Here is a 24,696-nt window from a genome sequence, read left to right on the forward strand (position 1 = left end):
CTAAAGTTTGTGCTCCCTGATTGCTTCCTCTGTGGCAGGTTTGCTCATTTTCCTCTACACATGGCATAGTAATATAATGCTAACAAACAAATTTGGTTAAACAGGAAAGATCAAAATCCAAGGGATAACGTCTCATCTGTCAGTTTTTTCCTGAAATGAGACACTTAAATTTGTAACAGATCTCTGAAGATCTGTTACAAATATAATGATTTTTTTTTTTTATGACCACATAAATTGGAATTGATAGGGTTTCCAGCTGTTAGTAATTACATTATATATCAGCCTATATTGCTTGAAATTTCACTATCTTGCATTGTAGTAACCATCACGGACTCTCTGTATAAACCAAATCATTTTCCAGCTGCTTTTCCTGACCAGCAACAACAGAAGGGTTGGATGGATTATCTAATCTTTGTTTCTGTCATGGGTGATTGACACCCATATGAACCCAGCTTTGAAAATCCAAAAATTGTTCCTAACTTTCTTAAAAGCAACTGCAAACTAGTTTTATTGTTTAAATGAATGCTTCACTTTTCTGTTGCTTTTACTTTCAGACTGCAGCGCATTAGGTGATGTTGCAGTTACTCAGCTGCTTGTAGAGCAGAGCTGTAATTACATGTGTATAAGTGTTGTATTTTGCACTTATTGTGTATTACTGATATAAACTGATTGAATTTTGTGTCTTTAAACTGCCTGGGCCTGTTTATTTTCAGGCTAGATTAAGACATGTCCAATGTGTCAGCAGGGGATAATATTCTTCCCTTGAAGAATGCCTCTTACTGAGGCTAAAAAGGAGCAGGTAATGTGCTGCATCCAGTGGTGACTTTTTTTAAGCTTGGGTAGAGGCTCTAGGTGTTTAAATCAAGAGAATTGCTGATGTAATGGCATGGGTCTCAGAGCAGGGTGTGCTCCTTCTGCATTTCCAGATGGTACAACAGTGCAGGAGAAAACTGAAGTGAATGTGCTCACAGTTCCTGTCTGGCATTGAGAAAATGTGATGGGGATTTAGTCTGTAAAGTCACATCACAGCCTTTTTGCCAATGCTTATCGCTGTTTTATTTGGCTCTCCCCCACAGAGGCAAGCAAACTTGTCATGTCATATGTAGCTGCTGTGTGTGGAAAAGGGGCAGAGGTTAATCAAGTAAAAGAGCAACTTTTGCAGTCAAATCCAGTCCTTGAAGGTAAGAATCTCACTGACTATGTGCCAGCATATTACTTGTGTGTGCATTGGTGTTCCAGCTGAGCTGGTTTGGAAAACTGTGTCTGGTGATGTTTCATTGTTGTTTGGTGTCCAAAACCATAGGAGATGCTTTATGTGAATACATCTGTAGGACTTTATTCAGAAGAAAATGGTTTCCCTCACTTAGGAAGAGCTCAGGAAGTTAGGTCATGCTTCCCAACCTCCTCCTGCTGCTCTCAGAGGGGCTTACCCTTTCTCAACCCTGCCTTGATGATGCTTGTCTGTATCAAAAGACTTGACTTCACTTCAGTCCCTCTGATTCATTTCCTTCCAAATCATATTTTTATAGTCTCTAGTAAACAAACAAGCTCTGTAAGGCATTAGTTCTCTTTTAGTAAAAAAAAAAGGGTGAAGGAATGGATGTTAGGAAAAAACTAAGGCAATCCATATGCATGCCTGTTGTTCCCTGAGACATATTGTTTCTTGGGTCTGGTGATTGTTGGCTTGCTCTTCCTGACAACTGCCATTCCTGCTCTCCCATGAAGGCTTTTCTTTTTTTAATTAGTGATTTTAATTTAAAGATGTTGGCTGCCAGAAACAGAATTAATTTTTTTTTTTTAAATCCCGGAGATAGGATATATGATCCTCAAAGCTTGCAGTTCTCTCTCATTGTCTAATAATTGCCTTCAGAAGTTCCTCAGTTGGCACTGACTTATTAAGATCTATTGTGTCCGTTCCTGGCTCAGTCTTACCCAGAATTTTCAAAGCTGTTGTGGTGCTGAGACAAAGTCACTTGTCAGAAGATAATTTTGCTTCATGACCAGATCATATGTGGTGTTTGTAAAGACTGTTGAGTGTCAACATTATGTTTATTGCCTTGCTTATAGGTGATGAATTGGAACCTATAGGGGGCAAGGACTCTGCAAGTGAAAACAGAGGGAAAAGTATAAAAAAAAAAAAAAAAGGAAAGGGAATGCATGAAATTGGGCAGAGAGCAGTGGGGAAGTGGATGGTTAAAGCATGGTCTTTGTACACAAACCAGAAATTGTAAGCAAAGACTTATAAAGAAGGGATGAAATGTTGACATTTAAGAATAATAGAAGTGCTGGATAAGCCTTTCTTTGATGATCAGCTGTGTTCCCCTTCAAGCTGAATGGGGGGATTGCAGCCCTGCATTGTTTTGGGTTCACAGAGAAGAGCTGTGTTGTTTTATCACTGTTCTGGAAGCAGATTTCAGATCCAGACAGAAATGGCATGGTGGGTACTGAGGCTTTTCTTGCCAAAGCTAGATTGTTCCCCAGGGACTGCCAAATGAGTTTGATTTCTTGTTGGTTTGTGAAGCTTTGTTTTAATGCAAGAGGAATCAGCTGAGCTTACTGAAGATTGCCTTATCGTTTTATGATGATAAATGATGATTGCCTTATCATTTCAAGGTACTATTTGTTCTACTTGATGGGCTGGTAATGCCTGTTGAGCTTTTTTGGAAGGTTGGACACAGGGTTATTCTGTAAGGAATAAAAACTGAACAAGCCTGGCTGCTTATGTATGTTTTAGAAAGAAATTAAGCATTTGTGGTGAGATTTATTTTTCTTTGGTTATGTAGTTCTGTTTCAGTCAAACTGCAGTGCAAGAAAATGACATAAATGTTACATATGCATAATTTATCTTATGGGATTATTTTTATTAAACTACAGTTGCTACTGTAAATTAACTTTTAGAAACAATGAACTTTAGGGAAAACCAAGGAATGTGCCTCATGCTTTATAATGGAACATTTGTGCTTGGCTCCATGCAGTTATAAATGACTTCACTGTTCAGCACAGTGTTTAAGAAAATGCAGCTCAGAGATTTGGTTGTTGAAAAGATGATTTATTGCAGGGCATAAAGATTTAAAAACAATTCTTTCACTTATCCTGGCCTTTAGGATCAACAAACTTTTCATTTTGGCTCTAGTTCTTTGGTCAAGAATAAGTCTACTCATGCAAGTGTGTGGAAGCCTTAAGGCATGTCTTTATTTCTGTCCAAAAAACGTTGACTTGACTTGATCTTCGAGTGTATATATATGCTATGTAAATAAATACTGGGATAAATAAAGTCTCTTGTTGGAAGCAGGAGTGCTGTACCTAATGATGGAGGGGACACTCTTGCTTGGCTCCATGTGCTTGGACAATGTGGGAGTTTGAGAGCTTGAATTGTCCTCCTGCCTGAGTTCTTGTCCTGCCCATGCTCTGAGATGGTGGCTGTCCATCTGAATGCCATCCTGGGCAGTCCTTTCTCAGAGAATTTCCATTGTCATTAAACTTGAGCTAAAGAAATTTAAACTAAACTAATCAGAAAGCTAGTTTAGGTCAGGCTGAAGACAAATTTCCATTGTGAACTGATTTCAGCTGAATAGTATTCAGCTTGAAGGTAGGATTAATGAGTTGATATGGTGTAAATAAATCCATTTCAAAGCATTGATTAAACTGTCCTATGCAAACAATTTTTAAGTGTCATTCTGTAATTTCCTGACTTCTGGCCTCCAGCTTTTAATGTGTTCTGGGACCTAGGATTCATTTTTCTCTGAAATGAAGAAGTATTTCGTCTATTTAAAGTTATTTGGATAATAAAGTTATAAATTTGTTGATTCAAACCCCAAAGAAATATGCTTAATATGGGTACAGTTTTGTTTTGGAACCATTTCCTCTTGTATATTTTTCTTTAGCTTTTTTAAACAAGGAAGGTGTTGAGACAAAACCTCTTTGGACTTCTGTAGATTTTTGGTATTTGTGATCATGTCTGGCACACTCTGTCCCCAGGGACTGATGCCCATACAATGAGCAGGACATTGTTTCTCAGAAGTCTGTAATTCCTTTAAATATACAAGCAGGCCTAGATATTTTAGCATTTAAATATTTCTTTTTACTGATAGATTTGGTTGTTGTATTTGTTTTCTCTCTTTCTCCAGCTTTTGGAAATGCCAAAACTATGCGGAATGACAATTCCTCTAGATTTGTAAGTATTTCTTTCAGTCCTTTTGAAGGAGTGTGCTTTGCTTTTGGGTATTTCTGTTTTACCATGTATCAACCACCAAGGCATCCATAAAGAGGGAAGGAATAATTTTGGGGACTTTCTTGTAGCTGTCTGGAGACTGTTTGAAGAAGGTGAACACCTACAGCAACAGTCAGTATTTAATTTGTACACAGGAGCATGTTCTCCTTCCCCAGTGTGTTAGTAGGGCACTGTTAGTGATGCCTCTTCAAAGATGTTTCACCTCCTTGCCAGAAATCTTGTTGGTTTCTGATATGGGCATAGAGCTCAATTGAATATCAAGGCAGAGGCTAAAAAAGAAAAACAAAATTAGGATGTGGCAGCCTGTGACCGGATGAAAACATAATTACAGAGCAGCTGGGTTCTTTAATTTTCTGGCGCTGGTGGCTTTAGTGTCAGAGACCATGTGTCCTGCAACTGGTCTGCTTAGCAAGTAGATATTTCCATGTGATCTTGTTTTCCATTCTTATGTATATTTTTGGGGGTTAAAATGACTAGTTTAAGTTCCCATTTGTTTTCTATAACATTTCAAAATGTGTTTGCAACTTTAGTTTTTAATATTTAACATTTGTAATGTTGTTTTTTTGCTTAAATTCTTTGTAACCAACTGGTTGAATTCAACCTTTTTTGGGCACGGAATGGAATGAGAAATTACCAAAACTGACAGTTGAAAAACCAGAAAAGTTGATGCTAGAGTTGCGAGGTTCAGAAGTGTGAGTACTTATCAGAGTTTCTCCTGCTAAAATCAGAAAGCTGAATACAACTCTGTCACTTGCTCGCTTGTGTCCAGAAAAGCAATATTGTGAGATGTGCGAAGCTGACACGAGAAGGAAAATCGATACACTGGGAGAATGCTGTGTTGTGAATTAAAGAAAATGGATGGAAGTTCTGGACATTGTGAGATTGGAGAGCGGCTTTTTCTTTCCGCTTGGGAGATTTTCTCCCCTTCCTTTCTAATTCTCAAGAGCTGATGATGTTCCACATGGCTGTGAAGGCTCCTTCTGCAGCTCATTGCCTCTGATTGTGAACAGAGCAAGGAGTCTTCATCACAAGGGCAGTGCCAAAATTTGGAGAACCCATAGGGATTTTTAATTTTTTTTTAAATAGAAAAGCTAGGAAGACTGCAATTATCAGACATGACACTGCAGAAATAATGAGCAGACAGCCCATAAGTCTTTCCAGGACAAAGTGGAACTAACAACTATTTTGCCTTTCAAGTCCTCGCTTATAAACACTGAGCTAAAAATACTTTTGGAAACACCCAGCTGTCCCAGTCCTTGGGAAATGAAAATTTAATTATCTGATTTACTTTCTTTCTCTCTGAAATTCGAATCAGCTCAGAATTAACCTTGAACAATACAGTGTGGGAAATAAAATAGAATTTAAGTAGAGTCAAGTCAATCTTGATGAAATACCCAGTAAATTAGTAAGATTCTTGGAGTGGGTCAGTGTAAAGTGCTTGGCTTTTTATGTTCTGTAATAAAAAGTAAAATGAAAAAAACAAAGCCCAATGAATGCAATGAAAAGGAAATATAAATGCAAGGCTTTTCAATGGATTGTTTTTGTCCCAGAATCTTAAGTTTGGGTTGGAAGGGACCTTAAAGACCATCTCATTCCAACCCCCTGCCATGGGCAGGGACACCTTCCACTGGACCAGGCTGCTCAGAGCCCTGTCCAACCTGGCCTGCTTCTCTGGGCAGCCCATTTCAAGTGCCTCACCCTCCTCACAGTGAGCAATGTCCTCTGCTGAGTGTGTGCCAGAGGGTGGAATTTGGCTGAATCACTACCAGCAGCTTTTATCTTTATAAACTCCCTTGCCAAGGCGAGCAGCACTGCTGTTGCCTTTTCTGCACAGTCTGTCCGTTTTGTCACTGTTAAATGTGGCTGTTACTACATTAAGCACTTGTCAAATAAATTAAAACGATCCAAAGACCGCAGCGATCTTCTGTGATGTGGAAAAGTCAGGCAGGAGTCAAGGAAACGCGGCGGGGTTGAAACGGCTCGTGCGGTGACAGCCCGTTAATTGTTGCCTCTGGTCTCCCGAGTTCCAGGGGAAAGCGTTCAGTGGGAAAGATCCATCACTTGTACAAGGCAGGCACACGCTCACTCGGGGACAGGCGCCCCGCGATCGCTGCCAGGCTCGCGGCTCTCCTTCAGCCGCCGCGCTTCGCGCTCACACGGCTCCCAGGGAGAAAAGAAGATCATTTCTTCCTGCAAGATAATTTCTTCCTGCATCGTGATTTCTTCTTGCATCCCTTCAGTAAATAAGCGTGGCCCTGCCTAAATGGCTGCAGGGATTGTTTGGTGTTCTTGGCACTCCGGTGGAAGTTGGTACAATGTGCGTTTTCTTCACAGAACCTTAGGAACCAAACAAGTCACTGGGTTGCTTTACAGACCTGACTAAAGCTGTTTCCAAAGAAGTCCCTGGCTGTGATAATGTCTTAGAAGACTTTGATAATTTTCTCTTTTGCAAAAATCTGGCAGGAGATTGTCAGATCGCTCTTCTAACCTTTGAACCGACTAACTTAATGTCTTGAACTTCTGTTTTTCTTAAACAGAAATTATAATCTTAAAATCTCTTCCTTTCACAGGGAAAATACATGGATATTGAGTTTGATTTCAAGGGTGACCCACTTGGGGGAGTTATAAGCAACTGTGAGTATTACTTTTGGTATTACTTTATTCACAGATTAAATTGTTTTGTATGGAAAGGAAGATGGTTAAATTATTGAAAAGATCACCAGTGTTAGTCTAATAGAATCTCTCTCCATCATGTGATGAATTCTGCTTTTTAATTTTATTGCTGTTGTAAGGTACTGAATAATGTACCTTAGAGGAAGTGAAAACAGACTTGAAGAGGTAAGGATGAATATTGAATTTACTGCATTGTTTCAAAGGTACTGAGTGATGTGTGAGTCTGTATATTGTCTTTGAAGCTAGTGGCAGATGCATATGGATATCTGAGGGTCTTTTTTATTTTTGAATCCCTGGAATCAGATGTGTTACTAGGTTTGGTGGGTCATGTATTTATGGCAGATCCTGTAATTTGCAAGGGTGATAGAGAGTGTGCTGGAGATCACCATGAGACGAGTGTGTTTACTTGGAACCAAAGCTGTCTGTACAAATTTATACACCTCAGAAGTGTAGGAAAAGGTTTGTAATGAGAGAGGATGTACAGCTGTTGAGTTTGGGGAGGCAAAGGTGGCCTTGGAGCTTGTTTTATGACACCTGTAGCAATTCAGAAATTCTGACCAGCTCTCTGTTGGGAAGAAAAAGGCTGAGAACTGAATGGCAGCCCAGAATGCTTTGACTTGCTTTTCTTTTGAGGGTTTAAGTGCAGCTTTTAAAATAAATTCCTCCCCAGTGCTATATAAAGCCATATTTGTTTGGTTTTCTTATTTTGAAAAGGGGAGGAAGAGGGCAGTGAGTGACTATACTAGGTGTCACTGACCCAGCCTTGACCTCTCATTCCACGCAGCCAAATTCATTGCTGCTTCTAAAGATGTGACTTTTAACACCACTGGCATTTTGCTGGTTGTGAAATAATGAGACTCACCCAAGGTGAACTGTACTCTCCATATATAACATAAACATTTTAAAAACACCGTGAGGAATTTTGCACATAAATGTAGGTTTTGGCTTTTTTCAGAGGGCAGACATTTTTTCTCAACCAGATCACCTTTTGGAACTGTGCCTGAAGAGCCTAATTTTTGTGACAGGGTAGATCTTGAAACTCAAATTAGTCACTATATAAGTGTTTATGGCTATCTATTAGCTTTGACATTTGGCAGTTAACAAAATTAGAGGCCAAATATGATATATTCATAATAATTAAATGGGAGCAAGAAGGTTCTAAAAGGCTGTTATTTGTTTCTTTTTATTTCACATTCAAAATATATACATAAAAATGAGCCCTCCTTTGTAAGAGTGGACATTTAACAGCATGTCTTTGAAAGTACTGCACTGAGTCATGTAATTAAAATATTGTGTCATTTCAAAAGGCAATTCAAATAGTTGCTCTGTAGTTTATCAGCCCCATAAATCTCTGCATGGTGTAATTATAATATTACATGTAATTGTAGTGATGTGATGACATATGTATCAAAGGGCAGACATATTTTTGGATCCATCTAAAATATGCCTGTTTTAGGCATTCTTTCTGTCTTGTCACATGTAATAATTATCTAATAGCAAGGAGATTAATTTCAATGTAAGAATAAAGACCTGATGTGTAAGCAAGCCCTGCTGAGGAAAAGATGTTACTTGTTGAACTATTAAATGCCTCATCCTTGGGAGCGTATGTCACAGGCAAGTACTGAGTTCCTGTAGCAGCATGTTAATACAGCTCATCTTTGACTAAGTGTTTGCAAAATTTGCTAGTCCATCCATCTCTCTTTTAAAGATGTTTAAAATTCTCTGCATTTTCAAAGCAAGTTGGTTGTGCTGCCTTAGATCTTTTCCACACATCTGCAGCATCGCATTGCAACACAAACATTTCTTTTTCTGTGAGGCATCATCATTCTGAAGATATTGGGGACCTATATTCTTTTACACCTCTCAGAATTTGCTCTGGTTTAAGTCAAAATCAGGATTTGTCTTCATAATTCATTAGGCTTGAAGTCAAGTAGTGCTGAAGTTTCCTATCCTTAAAAGGGAAAGTATGATTATGAAAATATTCATAAATATTCTTTGATTTCTGACCGTCTGTTGGTTTGGTATTAATATGATGTGAAGATGACATTATAATGCTTTATTTAAATTTTAAGAGTTGTTTCTGGCCAGCCTAATTTCCAAACATCACTTAAGGTAGTGGGCTTTTTGTGGCACAGCCTGAAGATGTATTTCATGGTGTGAGTGGCTCGGAGCAAACACAGCGAACACCTAGGTTGTTTTGGTGGCAAGGATGGTAACCAAGATATGCTACTGATTTTATCAGACTGGTGTGGAAAAGCAGAGACCCATTGGGCTGAAAGGTCTCTCTTGGAATGGCCTGTTCTGGCCTGCTCTGGAATGCTGTGGAGCTCTGTGGAAGGCTGGTCACTGTTTGTGTGAGCCTTCAAGGAGTGGCTGATGCTGCTGTGACCTGGGGCCATTCTCCTTCAATGAGCTCCTGCTCCTTAATGAGAGGGGTTGAACTGGGAGGAACCTTTCTCAGGATGGAGTTAGAGGGTGGAATTATCATGCCAGAGCACACTGCTGGTCTGCCCTGTCCAGTTTGCAGCCAGGGGGAACGTCCAGCTGACAGATCCAAAACATTTAATGTGCCATGAGCAGAAGGGTGAATCTTCTGAGTGAAATCAGAATGGAAATAATGAAATGGAAGGGATTTGTGGCATCTCTAAATTCAGGGCTGGTATGTACCCGAAGTGAAGATAATGCTGTGTTTGAACAGTGTGAAATCTGTGCAGTCTCATTTCATGTATGGCAGCTCAGATCTTCCAACCGTGCTGGTTTCCAAGGAAATTGATTTACTGTTACATCATTGTGAACAGTCATGAAAAGAAATTGGGAATGGAAAACTTGAAATTAATGTGGTTTATGCCAACTTTAGGTATTTTACTTCAGTCAGGAATTGTTTCCCCCTTGGACTACAAGGCAGTAAGTGTTGCATTTGTTTGATCCACCACCAGTGGGTGAGTGGGAGGGTGAAGAAGGCTGACTGAGGTGTGCTGTAAGCCCGAATTGTTAGTCCTGGCTTTTTGTTAGCTCTTTCTGTGAAGATCCCAGCTCGTTTTCCTAATGGGTGGGAGATGCTGGAGCCCGTGGAAGGTGCCCAGTCCTGGTGCCAGCTGCCAGCCAGCCCATCCATCCACAGGTGACCTGTTTCATGTGCATGGGGTTAGGAATTCCAGACTGCTCCTTGGGCATTGCTAAACACAAAACCCTTGCTGTGGTGCCACCTGGGACTGTTGAGCAGCAAACATCAGTCCCTGCTTAAAGGTGTGTTGCTGCTTTAAATGTTTTTTTACATTTACATTTTCTCTCTCTGAGGTGTATCTGCTCTTTCTGCCTTCCTGCTTATTCCTGTTTATAATCACTGCTGTTGCAGTGGACAGTCTTGACAGCACTTATGCACTCAGAGGGCATTTTTTCCAGAGCACTTATCAGTAAAGGCAGTGTTGGAGTGTTGCTTTCAGCTAGGTGTAACATTGTGGAAATAAATTACAGAAAAGGTCAATATTATTCTTAGTTTTTCATTTATTATAACTACTTTGTTAGTGAAGATGAGAGAGAGGAGAATGGTAGTTTCTCTTCCGCCTCTAATTACACAATAAGACATATATAAAAATAGATATGTTTGGTTTTGAAATAATAGGTGCTAATTGCAATATTTTTTTTCAGCTCTGAAGTATGACTGTCTACAGATGCTGCATCTGTTTTGTACTGAAGGAAGTGTTTACGTGCACACTTGGTTCATTAGTTTTGTGACTGGTTTTGTGTACACTAAATTTGATGGCTGAAGGGGTTTTGCACAGTACAGCTCAAAATGTTTCACTTTCACAATAGTTTAGGCCTTTTGAAAAGCATGGATCTTACAATATCTTTCCCGGAGTTTTTGCAAGTCTTAAATTTTCGTGTTTCATGTGGAATTTCCTGCTGAAAAATACCTGGCTTTTAGCATTCAGTGATCTTTCCTAATATGCCCAAGCCCTTCAGTGATATAATGATTAACTAGGAGGCAACATTGGTGCAGATTGTGACGTAAAGGATTTGCACTGCCTGGTCTGGAAATGCCATTTTTAACCAGCAAAATGTCTTTAGAGTCCGGATAACAAGAGATTAAGAAAGGGCCCTGTTTTGTCATCTTTTCCAAGAACAGCATGAAGGAAATCTATGATGTTTGTTTAAGGCAACAACTTTTTTAAAGTTAGCAAAGTGATAACTTTGCAACTTACTATTTTTTACTTGTTTGTTCATTTTAAAAGTCAGAATATTTACCCACTTACTAAGCAATCTAGAACCTAGCTGTTATGTGATTCCTGGTGGAAAGCTCCTTTACTCAGGGAAATATTGCAGAAACTGGACAATTAGACATTTTGGGAAGAGATATCCATTCTTGTTGATTTTCTTTTTGTTTTAAATCTTCACTTGTTGCAACATCTCCCTTGGTCTTCCTCTCAGCACATTTGCCACCATTTAGGCAATGGCTTTGCCTAAACTAGGAAGAGTTTGAGAAAACAAGCTGCAAAGGATGTTAAACATTTTGATTAGCTCATTTTTAACAGCATTCATCACTTGAGCAAAGAGGATTTAACACTTAAAATGATGCAGTCATTGCCAGTGCACATGCTGCCCATTTAGTAGTTTCTGACTGACACAATTATGGATCGGTTTATCCAAGAGAACATTACTATGAACTTGGTGGGAATAATAGGGAAAAGTTCATGAGGAACTTTTTAATCAGTGGCATTTTTGATAAATGCTAGATAATCAAGGTAGGAAAAGAAAAAATAATGTGGCTGTAGAAATAAGCTGCTGTGACTAGAACAAGTTCTGTAACTTCAGCTGAGCAGCTAAAAGGCTCCTTGTCATGGCCAGCTGAAGAGACAATGACTAAAATAAATGTCACCTGGATGATTTAGGATGTACCAAGGTAGTGTCATTTTTTGGTTTTACTGTTTACTTGCTCCTTTTTTGAATGTTGATTTGATTTCTAGTATATTTAGAGAAATACAAATACCCTAAATTTTTCTGCATCACTTGAGTTCATGGGTCAAGTAACCAAAAAGAAGTGTATGAAGTTGTGCATTAGAGTTTGCAGAAGTATTCAGAATATTTTTTCTTTCTTTCTTTTAAGTAAAAATGTTTAGCAGGGTGCTTACACAGATCTCTTGCATTTAAACAGTGATATCTAGGAATAACAAAAAATTCTTCAGAACCTGAGGCCTGTAGCTGGATTTTGAGTCATCTGAATTGATGGGTATTCATACAAATATGTTTCCAAAGTTAAACTTTTCCAAGGCAAATTAATATTTAAATTTTAATTTTATTTTTTTTTTGCTTTGGTGCATGCAACAAGTTAAACATTCCTGTTGAAGCAGAAGCACTGTTAGATAATGCAGAAATAACCCATAAACACACCATATGTGTGTGTGTATATGCAAATGTGTGAGTTCTGTATGTGCTCTCCTGATAATTCTGCATCGTCCCTACACATAATTCACATAGACCATGTAACAAAATGCAATGTAGAGAGAGTTTTGGGGGTTTTTGCTTCTGTGGATTTTCACGTAGATGAGCACCATCTGTCCGCACATTCCACTGTCAACACCATCACCCAGGGGCCACGTGCAACAGTCTGAGGTGCAGCTTTGTCTTCTCTCTTTGGAGTGTTTGATCCACAGAGCTGGCAATTGGGTGGGAGTTAACACAAAAGTTACTGGCAGTGCAGGGGTTGCATCAAGGAAAATATGTGTGGTTGATTTATTAAAATGCTAATTAGGGCAAACAGAGGGAAGAAGTTTTCTGAAGAAGTTGGCAGATGGTCTGGATCTGTCCTACAAGTCTGATTTCAGTCTGCATGTGAACAGAAAGAAAAGGGAAAAAAACCCAATGAAAAAAAGATTTGAAAAAGAATTGGCAGCAGCTGCTTTGTTAAGGAAAATACTTGATTTTATGACAGTGACTGCTTTTTTCCTCAATTATGAGGACTGACAGAATATGGAATGTTAGGCCTTTTGAAAACTGATTGTGAATTGGTTAACTTTGGTGCTTCTAAAATACATGAATAAGATAAGCTGGTAAAAAACCAGTTATCCTCCTAAACAAAACTAATTTTACATACATTCAGGAACCTGTTTTTTAAATCTGCTGAAGGCATGCATGTAATTAGGAGGCTTACATACAATATTTTGCCAGGATGTGTTGCTGGGCTTTTATGACAGCATTTGAGAAAATTTATGGGTAGAATATTTTTAAACCCAAATAAGCCAAACCACATTGCTGCAATATCCTTTGAGAATACAGCCATTTCCTGAAGTGTGTGCAGCCACTGTGGGAGCTGAAGTTGTTTATTTTTTTGAGATTAAATTTGGCTGCGATCTGTTCCAACACTTGCCTGGAGAACCTTCACAGCCAGCACAGCTCCGAGCTGCCTGCTGCTCACCTTGCCTTTCCCAGCCCAGTATTAACACTTGGATGGGGGAACAGCCTGTAAATACTTGAAATTTGTCCTAGTATTAGCCAGTCAGACAATTAATAATACTGTCTGAATTTTGTCGTTGTTGCCACTGGCCAATTATGGGGTGCAGAACAGTGACAGTGACAGTTCCCTTTGGGGGTTTTCTGCTTGCCCAGGCTTAGAGAGAACTTAGCCCCCAGTCCCAGGAGGTGTGGGGGTGTGTCATTATAGGTGCAGGGGAAACTCCTTTGCTGTGTGCTTGGAATGAGGCACTGAATGTCTCTGTCTCCATGTCACCGAATATATCTAACTTAACAGAAACACATGGGAATTGTATGTTTGCTATCTGGAAAAATGTAGTTGTGCTAGTGAGAAAAGAAGGAAAACCCATATGTTTTGTACAGAACCAGCAGGACACACTGGTTCCTGTCCAGATGTTCTCTTGCTGCATTCCTCTTCCTCCTCCTGTGCTGTGAACCACAGCCCTCCAGTGCAGTGTGAACACCCTTTGAGTTGTCACCTCTGTGGCACATAGGATGTTGAGCTGCAGTGCTTGCAAGGTGTTACAAGTCAGTCTGCTCATGCTGCCTGCCCTGATTCCTGCCCTGGTGTGAAATGTGTCTGTCACTGAGAGCAGCCTTCCTGTCCAGCTGCTCCATCAGTGCAGTGATGCTTCCCAAAGTGCTGCTTTTCCATTTCACTTTGAGTATATCAGGATGGAGCTTCTGTCAGCCCCACTGGGAATTATTTCATAGTCTGATACACCTGAGGATCACAAAGTGCTGCATGATTATTCCGTTTAACTGCTTTCTTTATTTGGTCTCTCCTTTTCATTTACCCATCTTTCATGCACTGGTAACATTTTGCCACTTCAAACTTTCACCCACAGAGTCATCCTCACCAAATCCTAATTTTGTGGTGGTACTGTAAATCAGTTAACATCTTTTGCCCATTGCCTCCCTGACCTGAATTCTCTCTGCAGCTCACAGACTGAGCCTTTACCAGAGCACTGGGCTTGCCCCTAGCTCAAAGAAATATTTGATATCCATGATATGCTATGATAAGGTTCATACTGACATTCTTCTGGTTTGCTGATGGTTGATATAAAGCAATGAAGTAGAAAATGATGGAGGGTTATATTAATTTTAAAGGGTTTTCTCCAGCATCTGTTCCTGACCTGTGAGATTTTTGTTGGTTTGTTTGTTTAGATCTGCTAGAGAAGTCTCGTGTCGTGAAGCAGCCAAGGGGTGAAAGAAATTTCCACATTTTCTACCAGATCCTGTCTGGTGCATCAGAAGAGTTTCTCTGTAAGTGTTGCCCTTGTGCCTTGTTCACATGTGAGTTTTCTTTATATTTAACGTGCTATTCCATGCACATCATCTTTTGTGGGAAATGTGATATTGATTTGTTTTTCAAATAATTGGTGGTAGTATCATTGGTAATATGTGAAGTCCACATATGCTTTGATATTATCCAGATACCTGAGTCAGAATTACTGAATTAGTCAGAATTGCTGGCTTAGCAATGTGTTATAAACAAATTTGAAAACATGTTCTTATTCAGAAGGCTAATAATTAAAAGATCCTTGAAGAAAATCCAATAATAACAACCTATTCCTGACAGCGCTGATTCTGTGATTAAATTGCTACTAACAAGAATGCTATTACTAATGATGCTTTTATTTGATTTATTAGGCAAACTCAAGCTGGAGAGGGACTTCAGCAGATACAACTACCTGGGCCTTGATTCAGCCAGAGTGAACGGGGTGGATGATGCTGCAAACTTCAGAACAGTCAGGGTGAGAAGGAGCAGGGGCTGGCTGTGCAGGGCTCCTAGAGCCCTTGATCTCTCTGTCCCTGCAGGGCTGGGCTGGGAGGGACACCTTCTCTGAGTGCTGGCACTCTTCATGCTGGGATAGAGCGTGTTTGCACAGAGAAACATGGATACAGCTGGGAAATGGGATCAAGCTTCTTAGGGGAATACAAAAAGGAAAAAAAAAAAAACATAAAAAGAATTTAAAAAATTAAAAAATCAAACAAAACTCCCCCCAAACTAAAAAGAAACAAACAAAAAGAAAACAAAAGAAAGGGGGGGGGGGGGGAAGGGAAACTCAGATGCCTTGGTCAGATCCTGGGAAAAGTTATATTTTGTAGAGGCTTAGGACAGCAGTGCCTGAGCCTCAGGGACTGGGTGATGCTGACCAGGTTGAAAGAAAAGAGGCCTGGGATGATTCTCCAGATGATTTGCTGTCCTGTTTTTGCTTGGTTGTACTCAGGGGCAAGATGAATACAGGACCTTGTTACCCGGTGTGTGCAGATATGGATTCTAAAAGTGACAGGTCTGAGAAGACAGGTGGACCTGTTCATCTGACTGGGAAAAATTGGGTTGGGTCACAAACTAAATTAAGTGGCTAAAAAAAGTACAGTGCTTCAGAAACCCAAATTTTGAATGAGTCCTAGAAGTGGACTGGACTGAATGCCAGCTCCATTTTCATGCTTCTTGTGTATTAAAAAACTTACTCATCTTAGCATTGAAATTATACCAGGCACTTTTAGTAGCAGAAGTGTTCATAAACCATTTGTAATTTTGCAGATAAATGGTGAATTTTTCAAGTATGATCTGTTTAAATGTAAATGCTTTTATCTCATAATTTTATTTATCCCCTTTCCAGAATGCAATGCAGATTGTTGGGTTTATGGATCATGAAACACAGTCGGTTTTTGAAGTGGTGGCAGCCGTTCTGAAATTGGGAAATATCGAATTTAAGCCTGAATCTCGTGCAAATGGGCTAGATGAAAGTAAAATCAAAGATAAAAATGGTAAGATGAGATTAGTGATGGGAAGAAAGCCACTAATTTGTCTGAAGTCATTATTAATTTTGTTGTTTCTGCAGACATACAATATCCTTACATGTGAATTAGATTGTTTCCAGAGCTCACCCTCAGGCAGCTATGGGCTGCATTCTGTGCAATTTCAATCATTCTGTTTGAAATTCCAAAAATGATTTTCTCCTTTTTCCCCACTTTATTAGCACTTTATTCTGAAATGTTAAATGGTTCCGTGCCTTTATGTAGCTGCTTGTTTTTTCTGCAGTGAAGGATTTTTGTTCTTTTGCAGTATCTCTGCCTTTGGTGTCAGATTCATTTGGTGATATTTTTGCAGCTGATGTATTTTGAAAGTTCATTTTCATCTGAAAGTTTTGCATTATGAAAAGTAGTCTGCTATAAATGGAGAGAAAGTTTTTTTTTCTCAAAAATAAATGGATAAGAAAGTGCTTTTAAAACCAGTTGCTCTGTTTCCTTGCACTGTGAATATTTTTAAAACCTTTGCTTGGCAGGACGATGGGGAGGGAGTGTGAATGGGGAACAATTCTGTTGAAGAGCATTTTGGGAAAATACCACACTTCTTAAAAGCTGGTCGTTTTGGGGAAGGGAAAGCAGTAATAGGAAGGATTGATTGTATTTACACTTTGCTTTTTCTTGCTAGAACTGAAGGAAATCTGTGAGCTGACAGGTATAGACCAGTCTGTATTGGAGAGAGCTTTCAGCTTCCGGACTGTTGAGGCCAAACAGGAGAAAGTTTCAACAACACTAAACGTGGCTCAGGTAAAAAGAGCTCCTGGTTTAAAAAGATCAAAAGATCTTTTTAAATGGCAATTTTATTCTGCATGATTAAATCATAGCTACCCCAATAAAAACTACAGCTGAAAGGCTGCACTGAATAAATCGCAGGCATAATTATGTGTGTTTTTTGCTCAGTGGTTTCTAAATGTTAAGAGATGCTCCCTGTGCTGGCTTTACTCATTAATAGCACCTTTAGGGACCCCTCAGCAGCAGGAGGATGTTTGGTTAAGCCCAGCATTTATAACATTTTTCTTATTTCTTCTCTTTAGGCTTATTATGCCCGGGATGCTCTGGCTAAGAATTTGTACAGTCGCCTGTTCTCCTGGCTTGTTACCAGGATCAATGAGAGCATTAAGGTATTGTTGCTTTGTGCTTGTAAAAAGAAAAAGAAATCAATAGGAATCCTTCAAATTAAAGTGGACAGTAAAACTGTATTTTCCAATTTCATTTCTCCTGGCTGTACACTGTTACACACAAATAACCTTATCACAGCTTGACGAATTGCTCTCTGCTCTGTTCTTAAGCTTGTAAAAATATTCACATTAAGTGTATTTTGGGAAACCATATGTAACATTTTAGTTTTACAGTATTTGACAGCCTGCTTATGAGATGCATTCATTTTCTTGAATCCCAAGTATGCAATGTACAGATGACTGACTCAGTGTTTGTTTTTCTTTAAGGCACAAACAAAAGTGAGAAAGAAGGTAATGGGGGTGCTGGACATTTATGGCTTCGAAATTTTTGAGGTAAGACCTTTATAATGGTAACCATTTAGTGAAAAATCTGTTATTAAAGCTTAACAGAGTTGCTCATGAATTCAAATATGAATATATGTAATTTGACTCATTTGTTTCATGCCTGACCAAAAAAACCCACTAGAAACATAAGCCAAAGAGAGATGTCTTAGCGTGTCTGGCAATTGAAACTAAAAATTATGAAAGTTATACTTGTGTTTTTACACCATAGATAAATAAATATTTATGATGGATAAACTAAATATATTTTGTTGCGACATACATTCTGAGCATAGGAGAAATTCTGGCACTGTCATTTCTGCCCTGAGGCATTTTGTGGATGTCTTTGAACAAGCTGTGTATCCTGAGAGGGATAAAAAAAAACCAAAAACCAACCACCCAACAAAAACTATACATTTTTTTTCCTGTCAAAATTAAACAAGGATTTATATTGCATTTCATCTCAATTCACTTAGGTAAATACTCTGTACCTAATCCAAGCTAAAGATCTGTGGCTCACTGCTGTTTGTTTACAATAGTATTTTTAGACTGGTGGTATTTTGAAACAAAACAATCAATGAGGAGTTTTTAATTGGGTTAGAGAGCACAAGGGACAGGGCATTTTCCATAAATCTTGTTCTGACAGTTTTTGTTAGGAGATTTATAGATCTTGCTTGAAATCTATGTGTGTTTAAACTAGAAACTCATCTGAGGAGAAAAAAAATCAGTAGAAAAATCCCGACCCACTTCCCTACATCCCTCTTAGAAATCTGGGGAGGGTGTTGAAGCTGTGTGGAAAATGGGAATAATTCCTCATGTGAGGGTGGTGTGAGTTTCATTTCAGAAGCAAAACATCCAACTATGTGCAAATCAGAGTTCCTCTGAAGAGGAAGAGGAAAGCTGAGAGCTGCCTCAAGGGCTTGCTGAGCGGGGCTGTGTTGTTTGCATTAGACACAAGAACACACCTGTGAAAGTGCAGTGCCCCAGGTCAGGGGGCTGAACGGGGATCCTGGTGCCAGATCTCTTGGGAGCTGCTCCCAGAGGAGCTTTTGGGAGGCTGGCACTGGGGTGGTGCTGCTGGCATCCTCAGGCAGGGCTGTTTCCTCTGGCTGCCCTGTGCGTGGTCAGGCTGGGCAGGCACAGGGAGGTGGGACGCAGGAGGGTGCACCAGCACACGAGCCAGCTGGGGGATTGTGTTTGTGGCATGGTGCTCCAGACATGAGGCTGTTTCTCGCCCTGAATTTTCATCTTTTCTGCATTCAGCATCTTAGAAGGTCATAAGTAAGTGGCTGAGTGCGGGAGAAAAATTAAAAAAAAACAAAACTGAGTCTTTGCGCTTACCTGTCACGCTGAATTACAGTGTGGCTTTCTAAAATGCTGCAAACTCAAAAGCTGTAAAATAATGTGGGTAGTTATTGTTCACTCCTTTAAATGCCAAGGATTGGTTTTCCTGGAAAAGCTGGGGAAGGTTTTCCCTTGTGACTTAAGGACCAAATTCATGAGTACATTCGCACAAGGTGTGACTCATGAGTTTAGACCTATGGTGAGAAGAGCAGCCAAGCAACTTGGTTCAGCATCACAGAAATACCTGAATTATTGTTTAAATTTAATTATGTTAAAGCAACTAATCAAGAAATAAAATTTTTGACACTGTGCAGCCACATAAGCCAAGGAAAATTTATTAAGGTATTAAGATTTATAGCATTGGAATTAGGAGCATTTTGCTGTGTGGTATATTTGTAAACCCTACAGCCAAACATTCAAAATATGAGCTGAGGTGTTGTTAATGGCAGTAACATACCCATCTAATTATAAATCAGTTAAAACCTATGAGTAAAAATGTGCAGTCACCTCTTGAACCTAACTCTTAAGTCATATTTTGATTTTCACATCTGTTCCTGAAACTTAGAGCTAATGTCAGCTCTACAAAGAATGTTTGTTGGCAAAAGTGCACTTGAAAGGCTTCACCTCTAGATTTGTGCCTTTTAAATGTGGAAGCAGTTTGATGTGCTGAGGGTAGGAAGGCCTTCATTAATCATGTTTCTACTCAGGAATCAGGTAAGTTTATCATTAGGGCATAGTCTTTGACCTGAAGTGGCCTTTACCCTGGAGACAGAGTGCATCAAAACCCACAGGAGGTGTAGCAGGAGTGTTTTATATACATGCAAAATATTTACACAGGAAGCTCAGTACCACTGGAATAAGCAGCAAGGAATGTGTTTAGTGAAGGGTGGTTTTTACATTTAATTTTTTTCTTTGGTTTTTGATGGTTTTGTTTTGTTTCCTAATAGGCAGGACACAATATTTCTTCGGCCTTTTTTCTGTTCAGGATGATTCTTTGGATCATCTTAGAGTTCCTTGTGTAAGAATAGTGAATAAAGAAATTCTGATTTAGCATTCTGAAAGATCCTACACTTCACCTTCTTGATAACAATAGCAGTCTTGTTCTATTATATGCAAACTGAAGCTTTTAATGAGATTTTTTCATCTATTTTTGAAATATTGATTTTTTTTACTGTTCATTGGGGTTTCTGCAATTTTCTGTAATTTAAGCTGAAGTTAATTTACAAGAGTAACTTGTGGTTTCTTGGAAATTAACAGGGAAAAGATATTTGGAGTATCAATACTGCTGGCATATTCTCTTTGGGATTTGGGTTTTGCTAGTATATTTATCACACACAAACCCCACTTTTCAGACAAACACAAAAGCTGTCCAAGAAAGTAGATATAAGGACTTGGCTGTCTAAAAATTCAGCTTAGGGAATTTAAATCTATCAATAATCCTCAGCCTCTGTGGGCTTGGCAGATGTCAGCAGCAAGCTTGGCTAGGCAGCCCACAAAATAGGTGCTGTAAAGCTGTGTTTATTTTCGAACCCTGCCCTGCCTTTTGTGGGAAGCCAAATGCTGGGACTGAACGTTAGCAGAGCGAAACGCTGAAATTTTGGGTGGCTCTGTGTGAATTGTCTGTGGGCAAGGATTTAGGGACTAGGATTAGCCTGGAAATGCAGGCTTGGAGGGCTGGGCAGGTTGTGTAACTGGGCAGTGCCTGAAGCCTGACACCAATGGCTCCAAGGGTGTTTATGCACATTTCTGAGCAGCTGCCTGCGTAGCCAGTGTGCAGTCTAGACTGAGATTTGGGATGGGCTCAGGATGGTGGCTGGTTGGCACTGGCAGCTCTAGAATCAGCCTCATTCTAGGCCTCCTGGGGTAGTTTGGGGCTGTTCCCATTTTATCTCATCTTTGATTGGGTGTTTTTAGGCAGAAAGTGGTTTCTGCATCTCTGCAGAAGGGATGGGTGTGGTGGTGTTCACAGGGGTCTTAGGATGAGGGAAGAAATGAGAATGTTGACTCCGTGTTTCAGAAGGCTTGATTTATTATTTTATGATATATATTATATTAAAACTATACTGAAAGAATAGAAGAAAGGATTTCATCAGAAGGCTAGCTCAGAATAGAAAAGGAATGAAATGATAACAAAAGCTTGTGGCGTGGACAGAGTCTGAGCCAGCTGACTGTGATTGGCCATTAATTAGAAACAACCACATGAGACCAATCCCAGATGCCCCTGTTGCATTCCACAGCAGCAGATAACCATTGCTTACATTTTGTTCCCGAGGCCTCTCGGCTTCTCAGGAGAAGAAAATCCAAAGGAAAGGAATTTTCAGAAAAATACCATGGCTACAGGGTGGGGTGGTGGAAGGGTGGGGTTTGTGATGGAGAAGCGAAGGCTGCAGGAGGCAGATGGTGGGGCCTGGCAGGGCTCAGCAGAGATGAGCAGAAGGCTCTCTCTCCATGTGCTTTGGGTGTTGAGTTTCCTGTTGTGTACATTGCCTGTGGAGACAAGGAGTAGTAAAAATGAATGTCATGAAGTGAGTGTGAGTATTTCATCCTGCCCAGCCCTTTAGAGACACAAATGTCTGTCTGTGCTGCTTGCCTTGAAGGCTTTGTTCTGAGTATTCAGGCACCAGTCTGCAGCTGGGCCACATGATGAAGTTAATGATTTGGAGTGCAGTTTTATGGAAGGTAATGCTGCCAAACAAGACTTATTGTTGAAATTTGCCAGGCCTTGAGAAGACAGTTTGAGAGTGTGAATTCCTTCTGCTCAGTCCCTTGGTGGAGCAGTTTGTTCCAGGTATTTTAGCCTGACAAGAAACTGGGATGCACTGGTGATAGAATTGCAGAGAGGGCCTGGTTCCATTTGGTTCACCAGAGGTGATGTGGCTGCCTTGTCTTTGGGGACAGCATCTGAACAACTCCTTTTGCTCCAGGTGGGCAAGAACATGCAAAGACATGGCAAAAAACCCACCAGTAAATAAAAGTATCACAAGTAAACCAGCCAAACAAGCCACCCAGCAGTAAAACCGTGTCTATTTCTCACAGTCTGTGATGCATTTTGATATCACTTGTTTTTATTTAAGGCAATTTGCTTGTTTCTTGTGCATGGAAGTCCCTTGAGATAACAGAAAGAAGCTTGGGCCTGCTGCATGTACTGTGTAAGCTGTCATCTAGACAATGATAAAATGATAGTATCTCTGTTGAGGGAATGTGTTAGAAATGTGAAGAATGCATTTTCTTCCTTTTAACAAGCTCATAGCTGTGTTAATTGTCTGTTTTTAGAGGGAGGTAACCAAATAAGGAGCAATAATCATTGAAAATGTCTTTCTGAGGTGTTTAAGAAAAAATAGGGGAGCTATTTCCACCTTCACCATAAACCTGTACAACAACTTGGTCCAGTTGCTGCCTGGTTGCTTTGCTTTTTTCTGTCCTGTTGATTGCAAGAAGGATGTTATAGTTTCAGAGCATCCTGAGCTCCAAGAGATTGCTCCTGGATCAGGGTTTTCCCCCCACACCCCAAAGGATTATTTTACAGAAGGGTCTAATTATTTGCTAAGCAGGATGACATATTTAAAAAAAATCTAAGGCGGAAGTTGACTTACCAGGATCTTGTTTTGTCTTGTCTTTTTTTTGTTTTTTAAGAATCTGGGAACACTTTCTTCATGTCTTCACTTTGGCTTTAACTCATCCATAGATATCTGTTTTGTTAATTGACCTAATCTCCATAATTTCCAGCTGCTTATTCTAGGCTGTCTAGCTTGCCACAGATTTCCTTTTTGAAATTGTTCAACCCTTTGCTGATGCCCAGAAGTTTATCACACACTGGCAAGCAGCAGTGCCAAAATGTGTGTGCCCAGCCCCACTGCTTCTGCTGGCAAACCCCAGTCTAGTGGGAAAGAGGAGAACTGAATTTTTGATCTATAATTGATCAACTTCCTCTGCTGGTGTTATGTGAGAGAGGAGCTTTACAAAGAGGGACTCTTGATTGGACTCTGAGGTGCCAGGGAGTTTTTAAAATACTGTTAAATTTTCCTTGAGGGATGGGATGCTGAAAGCAGAGGTGCATCCCAGGAAGTTAACCACCATTTAATTAATTGTATTACAATGTAAGTATTAGAGAGGCTTATTTTGCAACATGCAGTTTTATGAAGTAAATCCCACTGGCTGGCTTGCAGCAGAGGAAATACTTGAAATGCTGGAGCAAAAATACACAAATGTTGTGCTTCAGGTTGTGAGAACAATGTTTTGCCCTACAGCAGCTATTTCTGTCTGAGCAGGGGATCTTTCCTGCTTCCATGAGGTACACTAAGACATGGCTTGATTGCGTTTAGTGGAATATTCATAATTAAAAGGTGTGTCTCTCTGGTTCTTTGCATATACGGATATTTACACAAAAGCCCAGTGCAGTCTGGTTTACAAGAAATAACTTTGATTGCTCACATGTTTGTACATGTAAACAGAAAAGAAAGGGATAAATATTGATAACTTGCCTTTACTAAATTTGCAAAAAATTTTGAAAAATTGTTAAAACTGAGTCACGTTATAACTGGTCATTGCTTTCTGAGATTAAAATAGTATCTTTTTTCATTTTCTTTAAATGCAATTTTCCCATTTTGCTGATTTTAACTTCCTAGCATTTATATTCCTTAGTTTCATCTCATAAACTCGTATGCTTGTGTGGTCATACATAAAACCCCCTATCCCCAGACACCACAGTAGCATATAAATTGAATTTGCTGGTTGGTTTCACTCTTCATTCCACCATTCATCTCAGGGAAGTGAGTATGTTGGTCTTTTATCATCATTACTTTTGCCATCTGGCTTTTTCTCTGGGGGCCTGATGGAATTACGTGGGGTCACCTGCTTATGTTGGGAGGCAGACAGAGACTTCTGATGCCTGGAGCTGTGTTGATATTTTAAAAAAAACTTACTTTCTGGGGCTATTTGTGATAGAGCAGAAGTATCAATCTCTGTATGTCTTTATCCCTTCTCACATTGATGTGAAAGTTCATTTTAATGACATCAGTCCTGTTGATTTCAACAGTCTCATGACTTGAAAAGTTTCGGGTTTTCCTTTAAAAGATGCTTTTCCTTTAAATACATCTCATTTGTTTGAGATTATTTGAGCTGTATGTGCTCACATAATGTATTTCAAAAAATGTTGCTGGGCACCTTTTTGTCAGTGTGGTTGGAGACTGAGCAATGTGTAGATTTTTGAGTTGCCTCTGAACAAGAATGGTGTGATGAAAGATTAAGGGGGAAGAGGAGATCTTGAGAAACACCTACAAAGGTGTGACACTGAGCTGTGAGGTACCCGAGTCTGTAGGTTTGCATCCACATCATCTGCTTAATTTGGGGGAGACAAAAACCACAACTCTTAAAGTTAGACTTTATTGGTCAGGTGGAAGTTAAGAATTGATTCCTGCCTAATGGAAAGGTACCCAGTTTTCAGTTTTAAGCAGGTTTCAGTTACCTTATCATCCTTGGAAATTGTTGGAAACTGGGTGCTCAAAAGTGAATTTGAATTCTGTGTGGGGAGAGAAGGTTAGAAAGTATCTAATGTTGGTAGGAAAATGCCCTGTTTTAGATATTTTCTATTCATAAATCTAGTGGAGATCTCTCTGTTTAATGCCAGTAAGAGTTATGCCTTTTTTTTTGTCAGAAATATTTTTT

At 39.6% G+C, this 24,696-nt stretch overlaps 1 protein-coding gene across 2 annotated transcripts in view; it reads left to right on the plus strand.

Annotated features, from left to right (window-relative positions):
- The window catches only part of MYO1B (myosin IB), a 106,219-nt gene that overhangs the window by 49,599 nt on the left and 31,924 nt on the right, over positions 1-24,696 (plus strand). For both annotated transcript variants that reach the window (XM_058027582.1, XM_058027583.1), the window contains exons 5-13: positions 1,077-1,181; positions 4,128-4,174; positions 6,802-6,865; positions 14,540-14,638; positions 15,026-15,129; positions 16,003-16,150; positions 16,818-16,936; positions 17,224-17,310; positions 17,635-17,700. In XM_058027582.1, the coding sequence (XP_057883565.1) occupies positions 1,077-1,181; positions 4,128-4,174; positions 6,802-6,865; positions 14,540-14,638; positions 15,026-15,129; positions 16,003-16,150; positions 16,818-16,936; positions 17,224-17,310; positions 17,635-17,700 (839 nt within the window). The remainder of the gene's footprint in view (positions 1-1,076; positions 1,182-4,127; positions 4,175-6,801; positions 6,866-14,539; positions 14,639-15,025; positions 15,130-16,002; positions 16,151-16,817; positions 16,937-17,223; positions 17,311-17,634; positions 17,701-24,696) is intronic.

Source organism: Melospiza georgiana, chromosome 7 (assembly GCF_028018845.1).
Source record: "Melospiza georgiana isolate bMelGeo1 chromosome 7, bMelGeo1.pri, whole genome shotgun sequence".
NCBI lineage: Eukaryota > Metazoa > Chordata > Aves > Passeriformes > Passerellidae > Melospiza > Melospiza georgiana.